General features: G+C 34.7%; 4 protein-coding genes and 1 long non-coding RNA gene across 7 annotated transcripts; 3 read left to right on the top strand and 2 right to left on the bottom strand.

Moving 5' to 3' along the window:
• Nucleotides 1-1045: 1045 nt before the first annotated feature.
• LOC101250075 (uncharacterized) lies at nt 1046-3674 on the top strand. Its single transcript, XM_004233082.4, has 4 exons — nt 1046-1477; nt 2294-2428; nt 2539-2616; nt 3273-3674. Exons 1-4 carry the CDS (start codon nt 1106-1108, stop codon nt 3504-3506), a joined length of 819 nt encoding a protein of 272 aa, XP_004233130.1. The 5' UTR covers nt 1046-1105; the 3' UTR covers nt 3507-3674.
• Nucleotides 3675-3794: 120 nt separating this feature from the next.
• On the bottom strand, nt 3795-6665 carry LOC101262178 (putative late blight resistance protein homolog R1C-3). The gene is made up of 2 exons (XM_004233828.4): nt 5167-6665; nt 3795-5004 (listed from the first exon to the last, which is right to left on the bottom strand). The coding sequence occupies exons 1-2, from the start codon at nt 6252-6254 to the stop codon at nt 3855-3857; spliced, it is 2238 nt and encodes a 745-aa protein (XP_004233876.2). The 5' UTR covers nt 6255-6665; the 3' UTR covers nt 3795-3854.
• Nucleotides 6666-8233: 1568 nt separating this feature from the next.
• On the top strand, nt 8234-16480 carry LOC101250361 (hydroxyproline O-galactosyltransferase GALT2). The gene is made up of 7 exons (XM_004233083.5): nt 8234-9697; nt 12514-12746; nt 13207-13497; nt 15204-15332; nt 15428-15601; nt 15707-15814; nt 15909-16480. The coding sequence occupies exons 1-7, from the start codon at nt 8845-8847 to the stop codon at nt 16110-16112; spliced, it is 1992 nt and encodes a 663-aa protein (XP_004233131.1). The 5' UTR covers nt 8234-8844; the 3' UTR covers nt 16113-16480.
• A 976-nt stretch (nt 16481-17456) lies between these two features.
• Nucleotides 17457-25650, top strand: LOC101055518 (Hop-interacting protein THI030). 3 transcript variants are annotated; one of them, XR_739486.4, is made up of 11 exons: nt 17457-17797; nt 17888-17955; nt 18807-19475; nt 19781-19893; nt 20823-21082; nt 21461-21582; nt 22914-22982; nt 23565-23618; nt 23772-23873; nt 24700-24855; nt 25264-25650. XR_739486.4 is itself a non-coding variant. In XM_010317555.4 (11 exons), the coding sequence occupies exons 1-10, from the start codon at nt 17764-17766 to the stop codon at nt 24793-24795; spliced, it is 1587 nt and encodes a 528-aa protein (XP_010315857.1). In that variant the 5' UTR covers nt 17457-17763; the 3' UTR covers nt 24796-24822; nt 25264-25650.
• Nucleotides 24334-25302, bottom strand: LOC138342214 (uncharacterized). The gene is made up of 2 exons (XR_011215021.1): nt 25163-25302; nt 24334-25076 (listed from the first exon to the last, which is right to left on the bottom strand). It is a non-coding gene; the product is annotated as an uncharacterized lncRNA (long non-coding RNA).
• Nucleotides 25651-25790: the final 140 nt, after the last annotated feature.

The following is a 25790-nucleotide window of genomic DNA, read 5'->3' as shown; positions in this document are numbered from 1 at the left end:
GATAAATTCTTCAATCAAAACACTTTAAAAATAGACGAAAAGACAAATACATAAAAACACAATATTCATAAGAATGAAATAAAAATGTAATTAAAAATTACTTGATGGATACAACTCACAAAAATTGTTCCTAAAATAATGCAATAGACTTTGTATTGAAAGTTATACGAGGAAGAAAATCAGAATACATGTGATACAAAAATGTTGATGAAATTGACAATGATAACGTAAAACATGCATGACCATGCATGACATGATTAATTATAAATGTAATAACTTCCCTATTTAATACTTATTTTTACTATTAAAAAAAAACCATTTATTGCCTATATGCAACTTTACTATTTACTGTGAAAGTATAACTATATAACATGAAAAAATTAAATATATAGCTATTTTTCTTAAATATATATTGATATTTGTCATATTCTGTAGTTTTTTCTTTTTCGAGAAAATCCACTCTCCCCCTCTTAATTAGTTCCTTAGTTGATTATACGTCAGCCCAAACATAATAAAATGGCCATTGAGCATGCATAAGCCCAACCCAACTAAACTTGCCCCAACAATAAGGATGTGTTTGGTACAAACAAATAAATATTTTTCACGAATGGAAAAAAAATATTTTTTGGAGTATAAATAATTTTCTTATTTATTTTTTGGCGTTCATCAAGAAAGCAAAAAATATCATTTCAAATTTTTTTATATATATAATCTAAGAAAAATAGTATTGGGATAGAGGTATAGGGCATGAGTGTATTTTTTTGAAGGTCAGGAAAATACTGTTTTATTTTCTCATTTTTAAAGAACTTTTTTCTCGATTTAAATATTTTCCACAAACTTTGACGACCAACCAAACAAGAAAAAAAAAACTATATACATAAATTAGAATAATATTTTTATATACCAAACACTAAAGCATCCAATAATTTTCTTTACAATCAAGTGAAGAACAAACACTTTCACAAGACATCAAAGATGCTAAAGTTAAAAAAAGAATCCCAAATTAAATATATATGGATCTTTTCCTCACTCTTTTTTTTTTTTTATTCACAACACAATTAATTAATCACAAAAAAGAAAAAAAGTCACACAATTTATAGCAAATATGATCAACGATCATTTTCTAATGAGTTTAATACAACAAACATCAGATTTCATTGATTTAGTGAAAACAAAATCAATCGAAGTCGTGGCACAACACGATGAACGTTTATTAATAACAATTTTAATGTTATTATTTGTGTGTTATATATTAATATTTTTTTCAGGTCGTTTATGGAAGAAGAGAAAAAATAAAAAATTGAAAAAAGTATTAACAAGATCAATGTCAATTGGACTTTTACATGGAGGTGAATTGGCTCTAAAAAGGTTAATTGATTATCATAAAGCTAAGGCTGATTTTATATCATTGAATTCAGCTGAGACAGATCTTGATGCTTTGCTCAATGAGGAGCAACCCCATTTCAAGAAACTACAAGTAAGTAATACGTGTTGTTTTTTTTTTTGTTATTTTCGAAAAAAATATATCGTTATATTTATTTTTTTACTATCAGAAAGAGGTTTTGTTTTACTTTTTTTTTTTGATATATTTGCTCTTATTCTCTAACTTTAAACACATATTTACTTTAGATGGTTAACTCTCATTTCTCCGCCCTTATTATTTTATGTTGCACCTATATGACACTTGTATGAATATATTATAAAACATGATAACTTGATGTTATTTGATATAAAATATGTAGTTATATTTGTTTTTATACTATCAAAAAAGGGGTTTCGTTTTACTTTTTTTTATATATATTTGCTCCTATCCTCTAACTTTAGACACATATTTACGTCAAATGGTTAACTCTCATTTCTCCGCCCTTATTATTTTATGTCGCACCTATGTGACACTTGTATGAATATATTTTAAAACATGATAAGTTGATATTATTTGATATAAAATATGTAGTTATATTTGTTTTTATACTATCAAAAAAGGGTTTCGTTTTACTTTTTTTATATATATATATATATATTTGCTCTTATCCTCTAGCTTTAGACACATATTTACTTTAGATGGTTAACTCTCATTTCTCCGCTCTTATTATTTTATATCGCACCTATATGACACTTGTATGAATATATTTTTAAAACATGATAAATTGATATTATTTGATATAAAATATGGGTCATGCATGAATCATGACCCCTATAATTTTTTTTTATTTATCTACGAAAGATCTTCATTTTTTATGCGTAAAAAAAAAAACAGAAAAAACTATTTTCTTGTGTTTTATGTGTTTAATAGAGGTGTATTGCAAAGATGGAAATGAGTGGAAAAGAAAGCCAAGCAGTGAGGAAATTAGAGAATGCAATAAAAAATGCTGAACCACATAAAGCTTATGAGTTTGAAATGCAACTTGTGGAAACACTTATTTACCAGGTTAAATTATTTCATTTATTAATAATTTTCACTTTAAGGTTGATTTAAATTTAATTAAACTCTTCATTTTATTGTATAGTACTAACTTTGGTTGTCATTATTTTTCTTAGGGAGAATACAATAACGCCCTACGTTGCAAATGTTTAGACGAAAAATTAATTACCGATGCAAGGCGTCCACTTTATAAGGTAACTTTATTCTTTATATATCAGTAGGGCCAGTCAATGAGCCAATAAAATTTAATTAAAAAAATATAATGTAATATTAAAATATAAAATTGATGAGAGCCAAATTCAAAACAATTAAGTTATATTTTTATTTAAATATTTATACTTAAAAAATACTTAAATAGTTTTTTTTTTCCAAAAAAATAGTAACTTAACTTAATAAATATTTTATAAAGACAATTTTATTTGTGAATTTGATTAACAAGTAGTAACATCAACTTCATGTAATATTGTTTTGTCGATATTTATGATAATATATTTAAATTATAATTAATAATTTAAAAATTAATAATTAAAAGATATATATAATTTTTTAAAAAGTGGGCTGGCCCGGCAAGTCTGTAGTCCACGTACTTGTGGATTGGACCGATCATTTTCCGGCCTACACCAAAAATGGGCTAGCCCAACCTGACCCGTAAAATGTCAAAGCTTATATCGATTAGCTCGGAGGGAGTGAGCTAGCCCATATTGACAGCTCTACGTAGAATACACTTACAACACACGAGTTACTTATTATACATTAACTTAAGGTTCATTACGAATTTACAGTAAATCATAAACTTCAAATTATGGTCATTAATCCGGCTCATTTTGAGATTGTTCTTTATTCTTTTCAGGCTATAATATACATCTCACTTGGGAGCCGTAGAAATGAAGAAGAAGCCGTAAATTACTGGAAAGAATTCAGACAAATTAAAGAAGATTTTAAAAGACCAGGCAAAGTAAAAGATGCACAACTTCTTAAAATTGGCACAGAATTCGACAAATTTAAGAGTGTTGTTATATCTCTAAAGGAAGATATAAAGGAGGTTAATAGGAAAGCCAAGAAACATAATAAACAAAATAAATAAATTAATTAAACAAATAAATAAATAAATGATGCTTATTCCTAATTTATTATATACCTTACTGAATAAACATTTGTTTTCTTTTAATTGCTCTTTTTTTTTAAACCATTCCGTTTGATGTACTGCTTATAATAATGTTCATGAATTAATATTATGTACTAAAGTACTAAATGTTTATCTTATCGTTAAATTCAAATTTGATCACACCTAAAATCGTATTTATTTTTTCTCCCTCATTTGATCTCGTTAGCGTTTACTAGTCGACATGTCTTACAAAATTTCAACCCAAAGTAATCAGAATATGCGAGTTGACATTAAAAGAAACATGAAAATAAGAGAAGAAACTAAACTCTAATCTAAATACATGATGACTTTGAAGTCTAAATTTTTCATGTCATCCCTCTGCATGTTCCTGATTTTCACAGCAGATTTTCTGGCTGAGGGACAACAAGCGCGCGCCTCAATCTTCTGCAACGAAGGCATGCTCCCAAAACTCGCGGGGATCTCCTCAAGTTTACCACACCAACGCAACACCAGTTGCTCGAGACAGGGGAATGAATCAACAAACATGTTCCAATGTTTGATAGAACTATGTTCTAACTTCAATAGTCTAAGGTTAAGGAAACCACCAACACCAACTGTCCATTTTTTCCCAGTGAAGGCAGAAAGAAGTATATTAAGCACTTCCAAGTTGTGTAATGTGGCAATTGTTGAAATTTCATCCCATGAGAAGCCACAACTAGACAGAGTTAACTCTTTTAGGCATTGAGGGAACATCATGTTAATCCCACTCATTGGAAAATCGCCACGATGATAGATACTAAGTGTTTCGAGATATATCAAACAGTTGAGAGAGCTAAACAAGTTGTCCCATTGCTCCACAATAAGTTCAAGTTGGACTAAGTTTGGTGCTTTGCTGCACATTTCACATATATCATCTCCATTCACTATGACTACTTTCGAAAAGCTTTCTAATTTCTCTAACTCGAAAACACCCTCTTTTCCAGCCTCAACAGTACTGTTGAAATGTATCATTGCTTCGGTTATATACACGTGCTTTAAGTTTATCATGTTCCAGATAGACCTTGGAAGAGTTAAGGTACCACTTTTTGGTCTTGCAACAAACGTTTCCAGATTTGTAAGGTTCGATATGGCCCGTGGAATTTCACTAAAATTACCGAAAATTGACAGGTACCTCAAGTGAATCAAGGATGTTATGTCCTCCAGAGCTGAAGCATCGATCATAATGTTCCTTAAGTCCAGTACTGTAAGTGATAATTTGAACAAGTCTGAACTGAATACTCCACTTGGTAGGATGAATTTGTTCGTTTCACCGTCAGTTATATTGTAAAATTCATTAATGTTGTGGGCATGTAACCTCAAAGTATGGACACGTTGGGTCGGATGCAGCCACTTGATGAAGTGCTGCATTTTCGAGCAAACCAGGAACCGTTGTACATCACTAGCTGAATTAGAAGTAGCAGGATCCAAAGCATGAGATCTGAAAGAAAACGAATAACAGTGAGATACTAGACATAATATATACATATCACTACAAGAAAAAAAACACTATTTGTGATGGAACTGCGTCACAATTCCTCACAAAATTTGAGCATTACAAAAGTTCTACAACGACGAATAAATGAAAGAACACTTCTTATACCTATCAACTTTCAGCAAAAAGTTCTCTTCTTTAGCTTTCTTCAAGCAAAAATCTTGCACCAAATCATGAAGACAAACTGATTTGATATCACCAAGTGGAAATCTCTCCGCAACCAAGACAAGATTGCTTGTAATTAGATCAATCAAATAGTCCTTCGCGACAATCTCTGCACTCCTCACCTCATCACTCTGTACAAAACCTTCTGCAGCCCACATTCTCATCAACTTGTTAACTGAAACTTCCTCATCCTCAAGAAACATACCAAAGTAACGAAAACACGGCTTCAAATAACTTGGCAAATGCTTGTAACTCAACTCTATTATGTCCATGTACCACTCTGCCTCACCAGCAACTTTTGCACTTGCACTTAACCATTGAGCCACTTTAGTCCAAATGCCTTTTTTCTTATCCAATCTTGCAAGAAGACCCCCTATTAATACAACTGCTAGAGGTAGCCCTGCACAACTTTTCGCTATTTGCTTCCCTATCTCCTCAAATTCTCGAAAACAACAGTTATTTTCTTGCTTAAAAACTATGTTCCTTAGTAGCAACCAACTTTTCTCTTCCGCGATAAATGAAAGACGATGAGTATAGCAAAACGAGTAATTTACAGATGAATCAACCAGTTCATCAAGCCTGGTAGTTATGACAATTCTACTCCTGCTGTTGTTATTTGGGAACAAACTAACTAACTCATCATACACAACAGTGCTCCATACATCATCTATAACTATGAAATATCTCCTTTTCTCGTAACACATTCGTACTTGTTGGATTAATTCATCCACACTCTTCTCAACTTGAACGCGGTGTTCATACTCATAGCCTAATAGTTCAAGCAATATTTTTCTCTTGTCATATACTTTAGAGACACAAGTACACCATGAACGAACATCAAATCGATTGACTATGTTTTCGTGGCGATATAACTTTTTGGCAAGAGTTGTCTTACCATGCCCTGGCATGCCAACAATCGCGATAACGCCTAGTTGATCTGTTCCACCAAGAATATTCTCCATCAGCAATTGTTCATCTTCGTCGAAGATCACCATTGATTTTGATAACAACTCAATTGTGATAGGTAACATCTTGGTTCAAATTAATGTATGATCTTGATCAATGCACTCTTAATTCTTGTCACAATAGCCAAATAGTTGAATATTGTTACTAGAGATGAAGCTAGGAATCAATCAATGAAGTCAACAATACACAAAGGTAAAAAGGGGAATTGAGATCAAACATGTGGGGTAGTTGGGGTGTGATGGCGTAGTTTAACGTACGCATCAGATTCAAACCCTGAAAATCGAGGAACTTCAGATAAAGAAGTTTGAAAATAATGAATTGCTCGTCGAGGATCTTGGTAGATCGGTTGATTGGTTATTTGAGTAAAGATTCGATCGTCAACCTCCTATAATAAAACAAATTTTTTAAAAAATTAATGTCCAGCTCAAGTTGTTCTGGATTGTGCACTGTGCACATGGTTACTGCACTACTACACAACTATATGTTGCAGTTAAGTTCCAATTTTATACAATTTCTAAGATGTTTAGTTTAGTTAACAGAAAATAAAATATGTATAATTGATAGAAAAGTTTTGTCTAAGGTTCATAATATAACTTTAGTGACTTTTGACTAAAAATATAAAGAAAGGTTTTTGCTTTTGGTCAAATATTAATAGCGGTTTATTTTTATCAGTAAAGGGTCAAAAGTGCATTTGATTAATGGAAAATGAATAATTTATGTTGTTACCAAAATAGCTCAAAATGTACCATTCGCGTTGTTATTGTACCTATATATTTATTTTATTCTTAGTTGTCCTTAATATACTTATTACGAGTTAATTTGAATAATTTATACAATTAAATTACATTTCATTAATTTAATATTCTAAAATAAAAATTTAGATATTTCAAAACTATACTGAAATTACTAACAATAGTTAATTTGAATAATTTATACAATTAAATTGCATTTCATTAATTTAATATTCTAAAATAAAAATTTAGATATTTCAAAACTATACTGAAATTACTAACAATAGTAGAAAATTTTGTATCAATATAATGCAAAAATACATTTTGCAATGTTAGTGAAGTTCATATAGCTCTCCAACGTGTTGTGGAGCCTTCGGCCGTGAGAGGGCTGAAAAGGAAGCTCGAACGAAGTGAGAGGGTGGATGTAATTCAGCTCGAACGAAGTGAGAGGATATGAATTCCTAAATTCATTTACCTCGACCAGGATCAACTCCTTCTATGCCCCAGGAAAAGGCGAAAAGTAAAGCAGTCATCAAGCCAGAGCTAGTTTCACAGCTACCGATTCGCACCCGCGGGTCAAAGAAGACCAATAAAATCTCGATTCAGCATAAGCAAGGGATGAGAGAGGCCTTACGAGGGCTCTTTCCCACTTAATAGATTCATTCCTTCGTTACGTCGACTCTTATAACAAGAAAATTATGACAACTATGTGATAATTTATCACATCACTACAATGAAATATCTATATTTTATCACAAAATTATTATCCTTATTCCTCTTACCAAAAGAATCTAGATGTTTCTCTTTTCAATTTCTCACCCAACGTTCCGTATTAGATCATAGTCCGACTATATTTGAATTTTCGCTACTTAGGATTCCATTCGGAGGGAAATGCTTCTTGCTAAAGATTTTTTTATACCCAAAACTCAATTTTGAAACTTTTAATTAAGAGAGAATAGATGTCGTTTGATAGAGTGTATAATAATAAATGCTAAATAAAGTGTGTTAATAATGCTTGCATTAATTATATTTCGCATTATTTGGTTTAGTGTATTAAAAATATCATGCATCACATAAAAATATATTTTTACGAAAATACCTTCACATTAATGATGGAAAAGATTTAACTATTTTTTAGGGACAATGAAGCTTTTAACCATGCTAATGAATGCATTAAAATTCGTTACATTACCAATAACTAAAAATTCATGATATTAACAATACGGATCTTAATACACAATAGAATATATATCTAATATGAAAAAATTATAACTATTCTAATATATAAAGTTAATACGTACTTTATTTTTACTAACACACTCTACTAAAACCGATCGAGATGAGGGGAACCTTAAGAAATAAAACCCCATGATTGGGTCCGTAGTGGATTGTCACTAATGAAATGAATAATTTTGGTTAATTTTGGCAAGGTTTTAAAGGACAAAAATCCCAGTCAATTTTTCCCGTATATTTTGGGGAAGTTTACTATTCTGATTTGTTCTTAACAAAGACTTGCTCTTTCTTCTCTCTGTCAACTGCTGCTTCATCGTGTATCCAAAATCTACGTTACTAGGGTTTTTCTCCCTATCCCTCCTACCTAAAGATTGGGGTTTTCCCCCCCCAGCCATTTGTAGGGCATTCTGCAGCTTTGGTTTTGCCAATTTCTTCAGGATTTCCAAGGGATATGGTGCAATGCTGGGCAATTTGAGGTCAGGTAACAGGTAACTTGTTTGATCGATCATTAGCTAGGTGGGTTTCGGCTCTCAGTGTTGTATTTATGATTTGTTGTGTTTACCCATTGAGAGCTTGGTGTTGCTGACATTGGGTCTTAAGATTTTGATGTTGTTGTGGTTACCAGAGACGATGAAGTGGTGGGGGTTATAGGGGTTGTTTTCTGTGCTGATTAGTTTGGGATATATATATAATGATGAAAAGGTTGAAAAATGAAGCTTCCAGTGTGAGGAGGTTTAAATTGTCTTATGTTTTACTGGGTTTAGCTGCATTTTACTTGGTTCTTATCTGTGTGAAGTTTCCGGAGTTTCTTGAGAGCGCGACAGTTTTGAGTGGTGATGATGCTGATGTAGCTCTAGATGTGGAGGATGATAGTGGAGAATCCATTTCTGTGTTTCATAATAGTGTAAGGGAATATTCTCAAGTGAAATCACAAGAAGAGGATAATGAAGATGAAGCTTCTCCCCATAAAAAGCCTCCTAAGCTTCACTATGGTCGAATTACTGCAGCTATTTTGAAAAGGCAGAATATGGAGCGAAATCTGTCTATTTTGGATAGTATGGCAGATGAAGCTTGGACTCTAGGCTCGAAAGCTTGGGAAGAATTGGATAAATATGAGGAGAAAGGGATTGAGATGAATTCCATACTTGAGGGAAAGCCTGAATCATGTCCTTCATGGGTTTCTAGTAGTGGAGCACAAATTGCTAAAACAGATCATATGATGTTCCTACCTTGTGGGCTTGCAGCAGGTTCTTCTATAACACTTATTGGTACTCCTCGTTATGCTCATCATGAGTATGTACCACAGCTTGCCAAAATAAGGGCTGCTGATGCATTAGTCTTGGTTTCCCAATTTATGATTGAATTACAAGGTTTAAAATCTGTGGTTGGTGAGGATCCACCAAAGATTTTGCATCTGAATCCTAGAATAAGAGGAGATTGGAGCCGTCGACCAGTGATCGAACACAATACTTGCTATAGAATGCAATGGGGAACAGCTCACAGGTGTGATGGTTTGCCTTCAAAGTATGATGATGACATGCTTGGTAAGACACTTTCTGTTTTTTTCTTGTCTGATTTGGTCTCTCTGTTTTATAAGCTATTCCTTTGTGGGAATTTTGTGGGTTTGGGTAGGGGGTAATGAAACAATAAAGGGAAATGATGTTTTTGATAATGAAGAGAATTCTAGGATATATAGGTGAAGTTCTTTGACAATCAATGTGCTTAAAGTTGGCTTAAAAAATCACACACAACTATCTGGAAAAGTGAAATTGTCGCTTTGTTTTTTACTTTGTAAAATCTCTTGAAAACTGAACAACTTAGAGAAGAAGAAACAAAGAAAATATGGAGCACTAATGAATTCTATCACAAACAATATAGGAAACAATGATCCTTGATAGATCCAATAAATGGCGAAGAAATAGGAAAGGAAATCTATTTTGAAACACCCATTCACCAAGCAATGCAATCAAAGGTATTGAACCCCAAGTGGAAGAGTAAAACCCTATTAGACTTATCAGACCAAGAAAATAAAGTATTGTCAAAACATAGAGAATTATCCACTTCATGGCAGCCATTGGTGTTCGTGTTCCTCAAGAACATAGTGGTACATCCTACCTCACAAGCATAATGCTCTTCAAAATATCATCAGTCTCTATTTCTTTTTTGATCAAGTAAGTTGTATTATAAATGGCATCAAGTGTATGTATGTGACTTATAGCTTACCTCTGTCTCTATTTCGAAGATGCCTATGTGCTACTTATAGCTTAGGTCCCCCAGATATGCAAGCCCATTCAAAATATACATGGAATTATCCTTAAACTAAGAAGGAGTAAGAATTTGATGGACTGGGGCGTGGGCGGTTGCACAAACTAGTTGTGTAGTTACAAACTAGGCTAAAGCTTGATCCAGTGGGTTTCCAGATTGGGACTTAGGTGTGTGTGGCTGGTAATAGCATGTGTAGTTGCACAACCTTAAGAAATTTTCCATCTTGTATTGGCCTTAATGTTTCCCATCACGGCCATGTCATGTGATCACACTTACTCCTGAAATGATTCACCCTTCAATTCTACTAAGTCGGACCTTAACCTTCAGTTAGAATTTCCCATATCTTCCAATGTTCTGTTGGTACAATGTCTGTTGCGACCATATCCTGGCGTTAAAGAAACCACCTCATGCATATACTTAACAAACAAACATGGTGCTTTGGATATTAGCACCCTACTGCTAATTGATGGTGGCTCTTAAGTGTACTGTATTCTGGGAGAAGCTGGGGAAATCAGTGAGAAAATTTTGTAGGTTGTGTGGCATCCTTGGTGGAAGGATGTTGGAGAGAGCAAGTTGAAAGGGTGGTTTAAGGAGGACAAGAGCGATGTGGTGGTTCTCTTGTGGGTCTGTGTTTGTATTGTCCCAAAAATGGTGAATGGAGGATTGAAGAAGTGTGGGGAAAGGGTGAGAATGTGGGACCCACAGAATTTTGAAAAACAAAAAAGAATTAAAACGCAGTACTTTAAAGGTTATTGCACTCAAATTTGGGTGAAACACAAAACTTTTGCCATGTCAACGTCAGGTGTGCACGAGACACAACAATGTCTAGTTGGTCATGTATTTTGCCCTAAAAATAACCTTATCGTTCAAAATCATACCACTCAAATAAGGATCAAAAGTCACTTCGTCGTGAGTTTTCTTGGGTTAAACGTGTCATGTTTTTGAGAAAGGTAACATATTTGTATATTGATGTATAGACTACACAAAATCTGTATAACCATCCATAATTACTGAGAAAATTCACAAAATACAGATAGGAATCTAAAACATCAAAAATCAATTTATGATCTTCTAAGCATACTCCTTTACACCAAAAATAAAAAGGACTAAACACTTCATTTTTATCTTCTGGATGTGACAAACTTTATCTTCATAGTATCTGGTTTCTCCCTTCCCAAATTGTCCACCACATATGCAAGCTGGAAACATCTGTACCTTCCAAAGGCAGCGGTACGATCTGCGTACACACTACCTTCCGCAGACCCCACTTGTGTGATTACACGGGGTATGTTGTTGTTTTTATGCAAGCTGGGACAACCATTCATCTCTCTTTATGTATTGAGTTAATACCTTCTCTGTTCCCGAATGCTAGAACATCCACTATGTTCCTTGGCATACTCCCCATCCCTTAGGTTGATGAATATCCTCGTATTTGTATAATCAATTTACAGTGCAAACTGAGATGACCGATAGAGGTCTCATTATGATCAAGAAGACTACTAAAGGAGTTATATTGAGGCGGTGCTGGGATAAATATAGTAATTAGCTATAACACTTGATCCTCCTTCTAAAACAATGGATTATCCTACACTTTGAAGCTCTTGTCAACAGATGGATAGTGTTGTTTGGAATTAACTCCATTTTCCTCAAGGAATACATCATTGTTACCTTGTAGCAAAGAAGAATTAACTCTAAAACAAGAAAGAGTGAGTTGGTTAGAGTATAAACAAGGACTCTTTTCACAAACATTGTTTTTCATACTTGACTCTCCTTTTCTTTTGATTGTTGTCACTCTCATTTTGAAGGATTTTGTGATAGACTGATAGTCCTCTCTTTACTTATCTCTTCCTCACCTTTCCCATTCTAGTATTATCACTTAGCTCTTGTCAAATTTGTTTTTCATTTATATCTAAACTGATGGTTTTCACTTAATTATGTGTAGTTCCATTGTAGAGTGATAATAAACCTCTTTTACAACTTATTCAAACTTTTTTTTTGATAAGCCTTGTGCCTAAGAAGTTTTACTTGTGGGATTCTTGATTAACAGCTTTATATAAACCAAATACCATAAAATTTTGAATTTACTTTCATGCAGTTGATGGATATTTGAGATGTGAGAAGTGGATGCGGAATGACATTGTTGATACTCGAGAGTCGAAAATATTCTCATGGTTTGATCGATTCATTGGACGTGCAAAGAAGCCAGAGGTGACATGGCCTTTCCCATTTGTGGAGGGTAGGATGTTTGTTCTAACTATTCGTGCTGGTATTGATGGCTACCATATCAATGTTGGTGGGCGGCATGTGACTTCATTTCCATATCGAACTGTAAGCTGCTTGATCTCTTCCAAATAATTTTGATTGTTTTCTCTGTAGACATGCAAGTGTTCTGCTTTTCCCATGACTGAGCAAGTAACTATTGTAGGAGAGTGTTTTTAAGATGTTCTTCTTGGAATTGATTTTAGAGTAAGCACATTTTAGACTGCTGTGCCAGGCAATCACTATTCAACCACTGGAATACATTTTTCTCAAAAAAAGGCACATTGGAAATCAAGCTACTATTCAGATCTTTTGCCCACACAAATATTACCAAACAAAAAAAAAATGGATAACATAAAATGTTATCGTAGTGTTTTATCCCTTTTCTGAACCCCTTCACCAGATTCACGGATTTGTAATTGTTGCAATTAATATGATCACCAGATTTTCCGGAATTAATGTTTCAGTTTCCTCACATTTGTTATTTCCATACTAGTAAGCCATAGTCAGATGTTCTCTATTCTATCAGGGCTTCACACTGGAAGATGCTACAGGGTTGGCAATCAGAGGTGACGTAGATATACATTCGGTTTATGCTACATCTCTTCCAACCTCTCATCCAAGTTTTTCTCCCCAAAGAGTGTTGGATTTCTCAGAGAAGTGGAAATCTCTTCCTTTACCCAAGAATCGCATTCAACTTTTCATTGGGGTGCTTTCTGCCACCAATCACTTTGCTGAGCGTATGGCAATCAGGAAAACATGGATGCAGGCTTCAGCAATCAAATCCTCAGACATAGCAGTCCGCTTCTTTGTTGCTTTGGTAAGTTGCATCCCTCACCCAAATATTCCTTGGAGAGTAAAAATACATGCATGTTAACTTTGTGCATCCAAATATGTTTGCACCCCAGATGCAGTCATATTCCTTGTAATCACAATATTTCAAGCTCCTCCAATGAGCTGCCACTCTGACATGAGGTGATTAAGGAGATTGTCAAATGATAGGTCATGAAACATCTTTTTTTTTTTTAATAAAAAAGATGTTTCTTTGAACTGCTTTATTAATGCATTTATTTTTTCCTTTATCAAAAAGTTAGATATTATCATAGCAAAGATGTATAGTAAATACATACACATACATTGTGTTTGTGTGCGTATACATCATGTGGCTATTGAATTAGATAGTGAAAAGAAAAAAAATAGACCTACAATGCGCTAATCTAATGAGACATGAAGCTTGATGACAAAGCTCAATTCATAAATCATTACTGAAGAGAATAACAATGGATAATAAATGAAAAACATAGCAAAACTGGTTCACTGTTGCCTGGGTTGTGGGAAATGTCTAATGTTGTCAAATAACCTGGGGACAGTTCAATATAAGTTGAGTAAAATAGAGGTGATGGCCATGGGTATGCCATCTGTATCTTATATCGACAGGAGGGTCATTACTTCTAGCCAATAAACTCTCCTCCCATGTTCCAGTTGAAGTTAAAGTTGTGATTTCCATCATTCAAAGGAAATTAGATAAGGGTGTGCCCAGATCCTGAAAGAATTTACACTTCACCAGTTCACCTTATCGAAAGAAAAATACTAGAAAGAATTTGCTGTTTCCTTATGGGAACTTTCTGATTTCATTTTCCTCTCTCTGTCTTCCTCTCTTCCATGCTCCAACTGCTCATTAGACTTCGTTGGAATATAAGGAGTTCCTCATCATCATTGAGACATTTGACTAAAAACACTCTTGATGTTTCATGCAGCTAGAAGCCCCCAAATTTCAAAACTAACAAATATTAAAATGTACGCAGACAGAAACCAAGAGGATGATCAATGTGTTGTGTATCTAGTGCCAATTACTCTGCTTCTAAAAATACAGTTAGGGAACCCTAAAATTTGGCGCCGTGTCAATAAAGAACTTGAATGTATCTTCTCAAAAATTAAAGAGCTTGATTGTATAATGTGGCTATTCTGTAAGAACTATATTCAACTTTTTCCAATAAAAATACTACAAAATCTCATGTTGCGATAGCATATTTTGTCATAAACTCTGGCACAACTACTGTATTCATTAGTAGCTGGATAATAGATGTCAATATAATCACCCCTTTGTATTTGCCTACTTGGAAGATCCTTCAATCTTCATGGCTATCCCTGGAGCACAATGCACGCTTGTTACATTACATAGTTTATCATCTTTTGGGAGGTATTAACTTGCCGTACTATTCACTTGGAAGCATTCTTGCCATTTCTATCCTAGGATTTCTGAGGCGCTTTCATTTGAATATCTCATATATAAATGATGGTCAAACGAAAGTAGTGTTGCTTTCAGGTAAAGGAGAAAATTTATGAACAGGAAAAAGGTTGTGCTATTGTCCTCAGTACTACTTTATGCTGTTCTGCAAACACCGCTCTTTAGTTTTCCTTCACCAACTTATTTGTTTGTCGAACTTGCGCTATTATCTCTGCCAATAGCCAGTTTGGAATTCAACCTCAACAGATGTACTTATGTATTAACATTTAACTGTGTAGAATCCACGAAAGGAGCTAAATGCTATATTGAAGAAGGAAGCAGATTACTTTGGGGACATTGTGATTGTCCCCTTTATCGATAGATACGAGCTAGTGGTTCTTAAAACTATTGCCATCTGCAAGTATGGGGTGAGTTCTGCACTTCGCTCCATCTTCCTCTACTTCTCTAGACTGCTCAGTTGTGTCCTAATTTCTATCGACATGGCCCACAATATCTGTTGCAGGTTCAGAATGTGACAGCTGCATATATCATGAAATGTGACGATGATACTTTCATTAGGATAGATGCAGTCCTTAGAGAAATTCAACGTGTCCCTCCTAGACGATCTCTTTACATGGGCAATCTTAATCTCTTGCATAGACCACTTCGAACAGGAAAGTGGGCAGTAACTTTTGAGGTACAGAGATTTATATGATAATAGAGTTATTCAAAATCATGGCTACTGTTTGTTGATTTCTTATAGACACTAAAGCTAATTTGAAAATATTGACTTGTGCAACAGGAGTGGCCAGAAGATGTATACCCCCCTTATGCTAATGGACCAGGATATATAATTACAAGTGATATTGCCAAACATATCACTTCTCAATATCGGAACCAAAGCTTGCGGGTTTGTAACAGTTTATTTCTTTCGTTTTCTTCTTAATCATAAACCTGTTCAAAGTGTAGACTCTGAAATACGCATTCCCCCATCAAATTGACAGATCTTCAAAATGGAGGATGTGAGCATGGGTATGTGGGTTGAGAGTTACAACAGTTCAACTCCTGTACAGTACTCTCACAACTGGAAGTTCTGTCAATATGGGTGTATGGAAGACTATTTCACGGCTCATTATCAGTCTCCACGACAGATGTTCTGTCTGTGGAACAATTTACTCAAGGGTAAGGCCCATTGCTGCAACTTCTAGAGTGATATGACCATTTTTCGCTGCTTGATGGACGCACAATTTGAATTGCATCATCTTCTTCCTGCCTTGAGATCTTACGCGAAGAAATGAAGGTGTGTGTTGTTGTATCTGTTCAGATGGCTGTTTTAGCTTAACATATGATTTAACATGGAACATTGGCCATCGCGATGGATTTGTACATCCGGATTTATATACTGTGTACTAGTCATTGTATAGGATTCATGCCTCTCCGCCTTGTACCATGAAGAAACATACAGCGATTTGATATTGAGCTGAGCCTCCCCACTATCATAATTTTGGGTTGGGGCCTTCACAGTTATGTTTGTCCTTTAACGCTATATATGAAGCTTTTCTTCTGGCAATGTCAACATTACTTGCTCTTGCTCCTTCAAATTTTACATTTGATACTATTTCATTAACCCAGTACTAGTATTTTAATTTGAAATGATATACTATGAGTTCATCTTCATATTGATTGACTTTAATTAGAATGCTATAAATTATGATGATTAAATTTCACAAACATTTGTGTAACAACATATACTATATTTTCATCAGGTGGATAAATAAAATGAATGTGAATTAGTTGAATCTTTAGATGAAACTAAACAAGAAGATAGTAGAAAGCAAACTAAAATAATATGCTTAGATTGAAAGTGCATCAAAATCATATGCATATTTTAAAATTGTGTTTATTTAATTAAAATATCAATTCTCTTATTCATTCATAAACAAAGCAAAAGAGTCTAGAGTTTATTTATTTATACAAACCATGTGAAAAATTATTCATTCCAAAATATCTCATTTTGAAATATCTTTTTGGTACACAAAGAAAGAAGGGACGCGGAATGAGTAAATAATATGCTTAAATTGAAAGTGCATCAAACGATACATCCTTAATATTAATTTTTATTTATAAAATTCTCTTATTCATACATAATCAAAGTAAAAGAATTACGACTTCTGTATAAAAGTCACGTACAGCCCAAAAGATCTCATTAACTCTTTGAAGAATTAGCTATAAGATTCCTACACTTATTTTATTCCTAAGAAATAATATAGAAAAGAAAAACTATATCTGGAACCTCCGCAATAAATTGTACAAATAGTGGTTTGTTTTGAAGAGATAAGTATCAAAATCATTTCTAAATTTGGGGTAAAATATTAATTTCATTTCCGAACTATTGACAGTCTTAAAAACGTTCCTCTACTTGATCAATTGAAGTTAAATACACCATCAATCTTGCAAGATTAGTGAAATACCCCTTTAAGTTCTCATCAAGTGTAGGGTGTTTTAAACACTTCTTTCAATTTAAAGGTGTATTTCACTAATCTTGCAAGATCGGGGGTGTATTGAGCTTCAATTAGACAAGAAAATGAGTGTTCTTAAGACAGTCAATAGTACAGATATAAAACTAATAATTCACGTCAAGTTTAGAGATTGGTTTTAATGGTTCTCTCATTTTTCAATAATTTAAACCCGCGGAAATTAAAGCGAAAATTGGTGACTAGGCCGGTCTGGAAAGCCGGTCCAAATTTGTAGGACGGTTCAGGGTCACATTATCCTAACTAAAGCCCCTCCTAAAACCCAAGCAAAGGACAAAGGATAAGAGGAGTTATTTATAGCAATTTCGAGTTGCCAATTTCAGCAATGGCTTCTGTATTGTCAACTTCCTTGTATCAAGGTAACTGTGTTTTACTTGTTGCACCTTTGATTTTTGTAAAAATAATTCTTCTTCGCTTTGTAAAATTGGTTTTTTTTCTGTTATTTGCAGATAGAGGACTGAGAATTGTAGCCTCTACTGATGGATTTGTGCCAACTATTTGCTGCCCCTATCGGAAGGTGTTTTTAGATTATTATGAACTCCAACAAATCTTATTATGTTTGTTAATCACCACTGGAAGTAGAATCTTATACTCTGTGTTGTTAGATAATAAGTAAAAAGGAGCACTTTTACAAAATTGTTCGTCTCTAAGAGTTCAAATTGTTGATTTTAGGTTTATATGTGACTTTTTGTATCTTCGAGAGGAATCAATGGTTTGGGTGAGCTATAAGAGTCTAGAAGAGATTAAAATGGTTTATATAATCAATTCTATTCAAGAGAGGGATATTTTTGGGAGTTTGATATATGCTTGAGGATATGGTTAACGTATTCTAGAGTGTTAGAGCTGACGATCAGGGAAAGCTGTTTGAAGGAAATGTTTTACTTCAATGGCAAAGAGAGTTTGGTTAGATTTTAGGAGTTATTTGTAGTTTCATGGTAGTAAATTGTTTTCTGATTTTGATATGCATCAAATTTCCTTTATACAATTAATCTGTGTGCTCATCTTATAGCTGACTCTCTTTCTTATCCCTCCACATGTACACCAAGTTTACCTGCCTATGTTTACTTCTTCATTTGCTGAACTGTGTATACGTATGCATCTGCATTGAACACCAGCACATGTTGCTCTCTGTGACGGTGAAATTCATATTGTAATCGGGGAAGGAAGAAGGTTTAAATTTCTGGCAGAAATTATTCATGAATTTGCATCTTATGTTTAAGCATCTCTTGTTTAACATTATGAAGTAAAGTCTGGCAATATGTTCAACATGCATGCTCAAAGGAAGGTGCTCTATATTGTAGCAAGGTTTCTCATCATTTTTAAAAGTTTTCATTAATAGGAGTATGCATTGTGCTGGGAACCACCCAGACCTTGTTTACAGGTACTACTCCTGTTTCAATATGGAAGCTCAAATTTGTCTCCAGTAGTCCATTTCAAAAGGCTCCTTTAGCTCCTTGTATAAAGTGTGAGAACAAGGAAAAGAATCAGGGCTCTTTTGAGCAGGTGTCTGTCGAGCGTTTTCCTTATCACAGTTATATGGACTCCACTTCTGGGCAACTTGAACCAGCATCTGGAGCTCGCGCTAGTATTCCTGGGAAGGAGTACTGGCCAGAAGGCACAGCTAGTCGAGTTCAGGCCGCCAGGGCTCCTGAACCAGATGGTATTTCAACTGGAACTCCATCTTATGGAAAAGCTCCTGGAAGTAGAAGAAAGAAGTACAAGGCATCTGCTTCCTCTTCCCAGCCTTCAGAAATCAATGTAATTTCTGATGATCCTCTGGAGACTCCAGATAGTGTACCAGAAGAGCCAAAGGATCTTTCCTCAGAGTATGTCATTTATCAGCCTGAACAAGATGAAGAAGAGCTGACAGGCTATGAGCTAGATAAAAGACATGGACGGCCCCACCCATTTATTGATCCAAAGGTAAAGAAGGAAATAGAGAAGCCGCTTACTAGTGAAGAATTATGGTGGAATTGGAGAAAGCCTGAAAAGGAGCAATGGTCTAGGTGGCAGAGGCGGCGCCCTGATGTTGAAACGGTCAGTACTGAAAATATATACTGCTAAGTAGAATAAATTGTTTATGTGTGTAATCAGTGTAATTTAATTGTGCTAATCAAGATTGGATGTCAATGCTGCTCATGCTAGTTGCTTGCTCGATGCCACATTGTAAAATAGATAAATGCAAATCTAAAGTGGATAAAATGATATCTTCAGTAGAGACGCGGTGAATATTAATAATACATTTCTAACCACTTTAAACCTCCCTTGGTTCTCGAGCAGATTCAAACTTATATCATCATAACATTCTGACTTAGAGATTATTATTATTTTCCCTGGAACAGGTCTTTCTTAAAGCTATGGCAGAGACAGGACAAGTAAAGCTCTATGGTGAGCATCCTACATTGACAGAGACTGCGCTCTATAGAGCAAGGAGACATTTATATAAGGAGGAAAGGTAGAATCAGCAACTTTTTTAATAATGTTGCATCACATGTTCTATTCTTCAAGTTTTAGTCTCTTCCTTTTTCCCTTGCACTGAAATGTTAAAAGATGGACCTCACTCGTTTGGTATTAAACTTATTCATAAGCCCTTCGTCTGTCATGAATGCATGTCATAAACTATAGGCTACAGGGAACCTTGCAAAGAAAGGATAGGCAAACTGAGAGGAAGTATAAAATAAGCAAATTCCATTTCCTTAATGTCTTATTATGTGCTTGTACACTGTTGTATTAGTTCATTCTTGGGAAGCTTATTATGGTACTTATTACAAAGAGTCAAGCAACAAATATTGTGTCTTTTCTTTTTTTCATATTCGTAATGTATATTATAAATAGCATTAACATGAAAAAATTGTCAAACTTCAGTTAGATTGATGATCAACTCCATGTCCTCTCTCTTACCTTTTGCTTTATCTACTGCTTTCAAAAGCTATTGGTTCTGCAAGCTCTCTGGAGCTGGTTTTTGATGAAAAGTTAAGTCTTGACTTCTATTTTGTTTATGTTTATCTTTTACCTGTATTATCTTTATATCCGTGGTGTGGGGGCACTTTGCCTGCATCATAACTATGCTGGTCTACTATCAGCCTACATGCACATGTGGCCTAGGTAATCTTGTCCACTAAGGTTAGAATGAAGGGGATTACACCAAGTGTGTGGTTAGGATTTGTACTTGGGATCTTCAGGTTGTTACTCCCATGCCTTAACTATTAGGTCATTGCCTTGGAGACCCGTTCTGATTTTATTTTCTGAAACTTGTCCCTTGTATTGTTCCCTAATTGACAGATCTTTGAGTTGCTAAATGACTTGGCAATCTACTTTCCCCGTTCAAGATGAACCAGAATACACTTTCTATTGGAACTAAGAACTAATAAGTGGGCAATGCAGGCTACAGGCTGAAAAAGAAAAAATGGAAAAGATTGGTCCTATTGCATACTACTCAGAGTGGGTCAAAGCTTGGAAAAGAGATACTTCTCGAGATGCCATTCAAAAGCATTTTGAAGAGACTGGTGAAGATGAGAACACTCAACTCATCGAAATGTTCTCCCATCAAACAGATCGTGAATACCGGATAATGATGGGAACTGATATGCGTATTCCTCGTGACCCGTTGGCCATGAGAATGCGGGAGGATCAAATAAAACAAAGTATCTCCCTTCCCTCTGGCTGAACTATACTTCATAACTTTTCCTGCTTTTTCTTGTGACTTGTGAGTATCTGTGTACGCAGCTGGTTTAGAAGTGAAGGTGATTGGAAGTTGGGGGACAATGATTTATTATCGGGTAGTTATAGGGATCTTTAGCTTGATTATTTCAGGAAATTGCCATCAAAAGTATTTTCAAATTATTTTTTTGAACAAAAATATCTAAACATAGCCTGAAGTAATTGAGGTAAAAAAAGTGCCTGTCTCTTTATCCTGTCAGAATGATTGGAAATTATAAGTGATTTGTTCTGATTTATTCGGTTTTCTTTTTCTATTTTGACTGGAAATCAACAATTTGCTTTTTCCTTTTCTTTTTGTGCAGTTTGGGGTGGAGATCCAGTTTACCCGACCATTAATTACATTCAAGATCCTGATGAAGTGATTGATTTCAGGGGTCCAGACTTCCATGAACCAACACCAAATATGTTGGCCTATTTGAAAGAGGTTTGGTTAAGCAACTTGCTATTCAATACCCTACATGGTTTTTCTGCCTAGTTAACTTTGTTGACCTTATTTCTGACCTCGTTTTCACATATGCACTTCAAATTAATTGCCAAGTGCTAGTACATGCACTGTTTATTATCAAAAGCTACAGAATTAGTGATGTATTTCATGTTTAAGCAAATGGAAATGGAGATACTGTGCTAAATTCTGTTTATGCTCTTTGCCTCCATATGAGATGTTGCATTATTTACTTTGTAGAGATACTGAGGCTCAATCTCTTAACTAGATGAATAGATATTAACTAATGTTTCCAGTAAACTTGATGGTTATCCTAAACCAATCAATCAATGTGATCTATCATGAATACAATGGAAGCAAAGGATCTATCTATGTAGGCTATACTTTCTTGTTGATATTAGGCAGTCGTTGTTGTTGTGCCACTTACATGACATCCAATGCTTATTATAATGAGAGATTTATAAATCCTTTAGAGCTAAGAATGAGAAATAGGCTGGTATTAGAGAACCCTTAAAATTGTGTTAAAAGATGAGGCAATGGATGCAGATAGAGTGGAATAGATGCAAATGAATTTATAAATGATGACGTTTTTCAGGCCATTTTGTGTGCGCATCAACTAATTCACGAGCAGACTGCTACAACCACCAAGTTTGGGGCAGATGGGCCCACACTGAATGTTGTAGTTAGAATCTTGAAGTTTTTATTTCTATCTGTCAACTGCTAAGTCATCGCCTCGGGGACATATAGAAGATCCATTCAGCTGATTCCAACTAATTTGGTATCAAGGCTTAGTTGATTAATTCAGACTTGAGGGATATGCAATTTGTCAAATTGTTATGGGCAAACAACTAGGTGTATATAGCTAATGAGGAATATGAACAAAATCTCTTCTAAATGTGTTATTTTTACTTTTGGAGATCAGGAAAGTTTTAAATTAGGTAAAAGGTCTAGTAGATTATGAAGATGAAGGGAAGTCAAAGAGAATTGAGATGGAAGTTCCAGTAAGTCAAGCCAAATTTTGCTGATAGGTCCACTTGATGAAGATTTGACTTTACTGAGCTTTGTGAATGTGATGAATCTAATCAAAAGGATTCTAGATCAGGTTTGGTGATTGGAGAAGATAACTGTTTGTATGGTAAATATGTTGTAGCATACTTCTTTAGCTGTCATGTTAACTCAAGAAACAAAAGGCTACAAGTATAGTTGTTATCGGCTGTGTATAGAGTTGATATACCTGTTTTAGTGATTATGTTTTATCAGCCTATCTTTTACTAATTTATGTTCGGGGTTTTATCGGAACATTTTGTTATCAGCATGGCAAAATTATATCAAGAGAGGAGCTAGAGAAAATTCTGGCGAAAGAGAAGACGGAAGAAATTGAGGTAATAAATTTTCATAGGTATTTATAATACTTCGTTTCATTCTCTGAGTTTTGTGTAAAAAGTACTATTCCTTGCAGTTGCATTTGTTGTTTTATTGCATTGCTGCTAACAAATTGTTATACATGTAAAAGCTTCAATTGAATAGTTTATCTATTTGTTATTTATAGAATTTACTTTTTAAGGAAAGAGAAATGATGATGCAAATGATGTTGAAGCAGTGTTAAAATTCATAGATTCTCTTTAAGGATAGGAAGGGATACACTCTCTGGGTTGACTGTAAATACTTTTAATTGCACCTTCTTGGTGTGATATCTTATAATACACTTACCTCTCTTGAAAAAAATTACTTTTTAAGGTGTACAAGCAAAACTACTCTAGATCCCAGGCACAAATATGTTGCAGTTAGCTTGCACATAAAATTGAAAAAATTAACTCTAGCAAACTGTTGTCTACTTCATTCTTCAATCTTTTCTTATGCATCAAATAATATTGCAATCATCAACAATCAGATTGCTTAACATTAGTACCCTGTCTCCTTTTCTTTGAATCTGTTCAGTAAAAGTACTTTCTTCTCTGCAACAGGTGGCAGAAATTGATGAAGCTATGGCAAGAGCTGTTGACATTGGTGAAAATGATGTGAGATCATTCTTATTCTTACTTTGTTCTAGTTTTGGTGTTTGATGAACTTTGTTTTGCTTCATCCTGAACTTCTAAATTTTCTAATTTGCTATGTTGGCCTTGTATGTTAATCATTAGTTTTATGTCAAGTAACTCCTCTTGGTGGTTCAGGATGAAGAAGAAGGAAGTGAGGCTGAAGGTGAAGAGGAGGATGAGAAAATTACACGCAATTGGAGTGTTTTGAAAAGTAATCCCGAGCTTAGCAAATCAAAGGTAATTTCCTTTCTACTGATCATTGATTTATTGGTTTCCTTTCTGATCTTATGGCTCAATTTGTTAAATCAATTGAAAGGATGATTGATTTAGTGATTTTGTTATATACTGCTATGCTATATATTTGGCTAACAATCTGGTTTTTCTTGATGTCTATACTTGCCTAAAAGTCTAAAACTGCTGTTTTTCGGTTCTATCTGTCCTTTGCTACATGGTTTGTAGTAGGGGTGGCGAAATCAGCCCAAATAACCATGACCCGCCCAATCCATATATGTTTGGTGGATTAATGACCTGTTAATTTGATTAGCTGGGCCCATTATGACTTACTTAGTTCAGCCTATTTTAAAACTGGGGTAATATGCAGCATGAGACATATCGTCTAAATATAAAATAACTTTTTTTTTATTTTATATGTTTTTTATAGTCATAATAAGAAAATTTTATCAAGTACCCGAACAAATTATAAGAAACAAACTTTGAATTTAAAACTTAGTAAGCATTGAGCAGGTTGGTTCATAACCCGATTTTTAGTGCATTTCAGCCCAAACAACATTTAAGCGGGTCAATGGCCCGCCCATTTATTAACTCAACCCATTTTAACATTCTCAAACTCAGCCCAACCCGCCCATTTGACCCCTCTAGTTTGTAGCAAATTATTCCTCTTAAGGAAATTTCCTCTGTGCGTGGAGATAATGGAATACAAATTTTATACAATAGGATGCACTTCATGACCTTGCAGGGTAAACCCAAAAAGAAAGACATGTCTTCTTCTTAATGTAATTTTTATTTGGAGTTTCACAACAGCATGCACTTCATGACCTTGCAGGGTAAACCCAAAAAGAAAGACATGTCTCTGGAGGAAGCTGTAGACGATTCTGAAAATTTAACAGACTTCCTTATGGACTTTGACGAGGATGAGTGAGGCTAATGGACGCCCCAGGCTATCAAGGTGAGCTCCTTCGTCTGGAAAATGGAAACAGAGGTGCTTGACATAAACTTCTTTAGGTGAAATGAATCTATGTTCTGTGCACGTACTGTACATACATTTAAATAACCTTTGTTTCGACGTGATGAGGCATCACACAGAAAAATCATTGTGAAACCCCATAACTTGTAATGCAACTTTGCAATAAGAACACCCCTTGAACTCTGTGCTTTCACACAATCTTGTGATTTGACCTGATTATTGGCCATTCATACCATCTAAATCAACAAAAATAAGTTTGTAAGCCAAAAGAAATTCCATGTTGATGCATCACTACATGGGCGAATTATGATCATATATATACCTGACTACGCAAGAGACCCTCTGGTGCATGTTCTCGTTACTTTTTTGCAAGATGGTCCAAGTTGTTTCATCAATGATAGAGAATTTGTTTCTACCTTGCAGGATAAGCAAATTATTTTCATCCCCATCAACAAAGCTCTGTTGATTACAGCACCAGCATCTTCCCTATGATGGAGTCGATGAACATATATTGGATGATTGATACGATCTGGCAACAAGGCCAACTAACTTGGGAACGGTTTGTTGTTGATGCTGCTGTGACTCTTAAGCAGCATCTGCTGAAGATCTTCACCCCAGAAGAGTAGATTTTTTATAGAAAGCTTTGGGTATTATTTTTGTGGATGTAATTGGATTATCTTGTAAAGCAAATGAAAAATGGAGAATGCTAATGTAGTAGCTTGTATCCAGCACACAATGTGAACTTTTGAAGACGCGGTTGGTATACTAACCAGAAATTAGAAGCAGATATCATCTTCTATTTAATATCAACTCCAATGTCTTGTAGTTGTTTCAAGTTGAACAATAGAGTATTTTTGGTACTTGTGTTTCAGAGGGTGTTGTAGCTTTTAAGCTACCTTCTGTATAGTGAAACCAAAAGGAGTGGATGGATGGTGGTGAGTGGTACCCCC

Source organism: Solanum lycopersicum, chromosome 2 (assembly GCF_036512215.1).
Source record: "Solanum lycopersicum chromosome 2, SLM_r2.1".
In the NCBI taxonomy this organism is placed as follows: Eukaryota; Viridiplantae; Streptophyta; class Magnoliopsida; order Solanales; family Solanaceae; genus Solanum; species Solanum lycopersicum.
The sequence above is the reverse complement of the archived record's forward strand: the minus strand, read 5'-3'. Positions and strand labels throughout refer to the sequence as shown.

Excerpts from the sequence above, each read along its gene's own strand:
- LOC101250075 (XM_004233082.4), top strand. The coding sequence starts at position 1,106 with ATGATCAACGATCATTTTCTAATGAGTTTAATACAACAAACATCAGAT. Across the intron at positions 2,429-2,538 it reads TGGAAACACTTATTTACCAG|GGAGAATACAATAACGCCCT; the intron begins GTTAAATTATTT and ends TATTTTTCTTAG. Across the intron at positions 2,617-3,272 it reads CAAGGCGTCCACTTTATAAG|GCTATAATATACATCTCACT; the intron begins GTAACTTTATTC and ends TATTCTTTTCAG.
- LOC101262178 (XM_004233828.4), bottom strand. The coding sequence starts at position 6,254 with ATGTTACCTATCACAATTGAGTTGTTATCAAAATCAATGGTGATCTTC. Across the intron at positions 5,005-5,166 it reads TTTTTGCTGAAAGTTGATAG|ATCTCATGCTTTGGATCCTG; the intron begins GTATAAGAAGTG and ends GTTTTCTTTCAG.
- LOC101250361 (XM_004233083.5), top strand. The coding sequence starts at position 8,845 with ATGATGAAAAGGTTGAAAAATGAAGCTTCCAGTGTGAGGAGGTTTAAA. Across the intron at positions 15,333-15,427 it reads TTGCCATCTGCAAGTATGGG|GTTCAGAATGTGACAGCTGC; the intron begins GTGAGTTCTGCA and ends TATCTGTTGCAG. Across the intron at positions 15,602-15,706 it reads AGTGGGCAGTAACTTTTGAG|GAGTGGCCAGAAGATGTATA; the intron begins GTACAGAGATTT and ends CTTGTGCAACAG.
- LOC101055518 (XM_010317555.4), top strand. The coding sequence starts at position 17,764 with ATGGCTTCTGTATTGTCAACTTCCTTGTATCAAG. Across the intron at positions 17,798-17,887 it reads GTCAACTTCCTTGTATCAAG|ATAGAGGACTGAGAATTGTA; the intron begins GTAACTGTGTTT and ends TGTTATTTGCAG. Across the intron at positions 17,956-18,806 it reads TTTGCTGCCCCTATCGGAAG|ACCTTGTTTACAGGTACTAC; the intron begins GTGTTTTTAGAT and ends GGAACCACCCAG.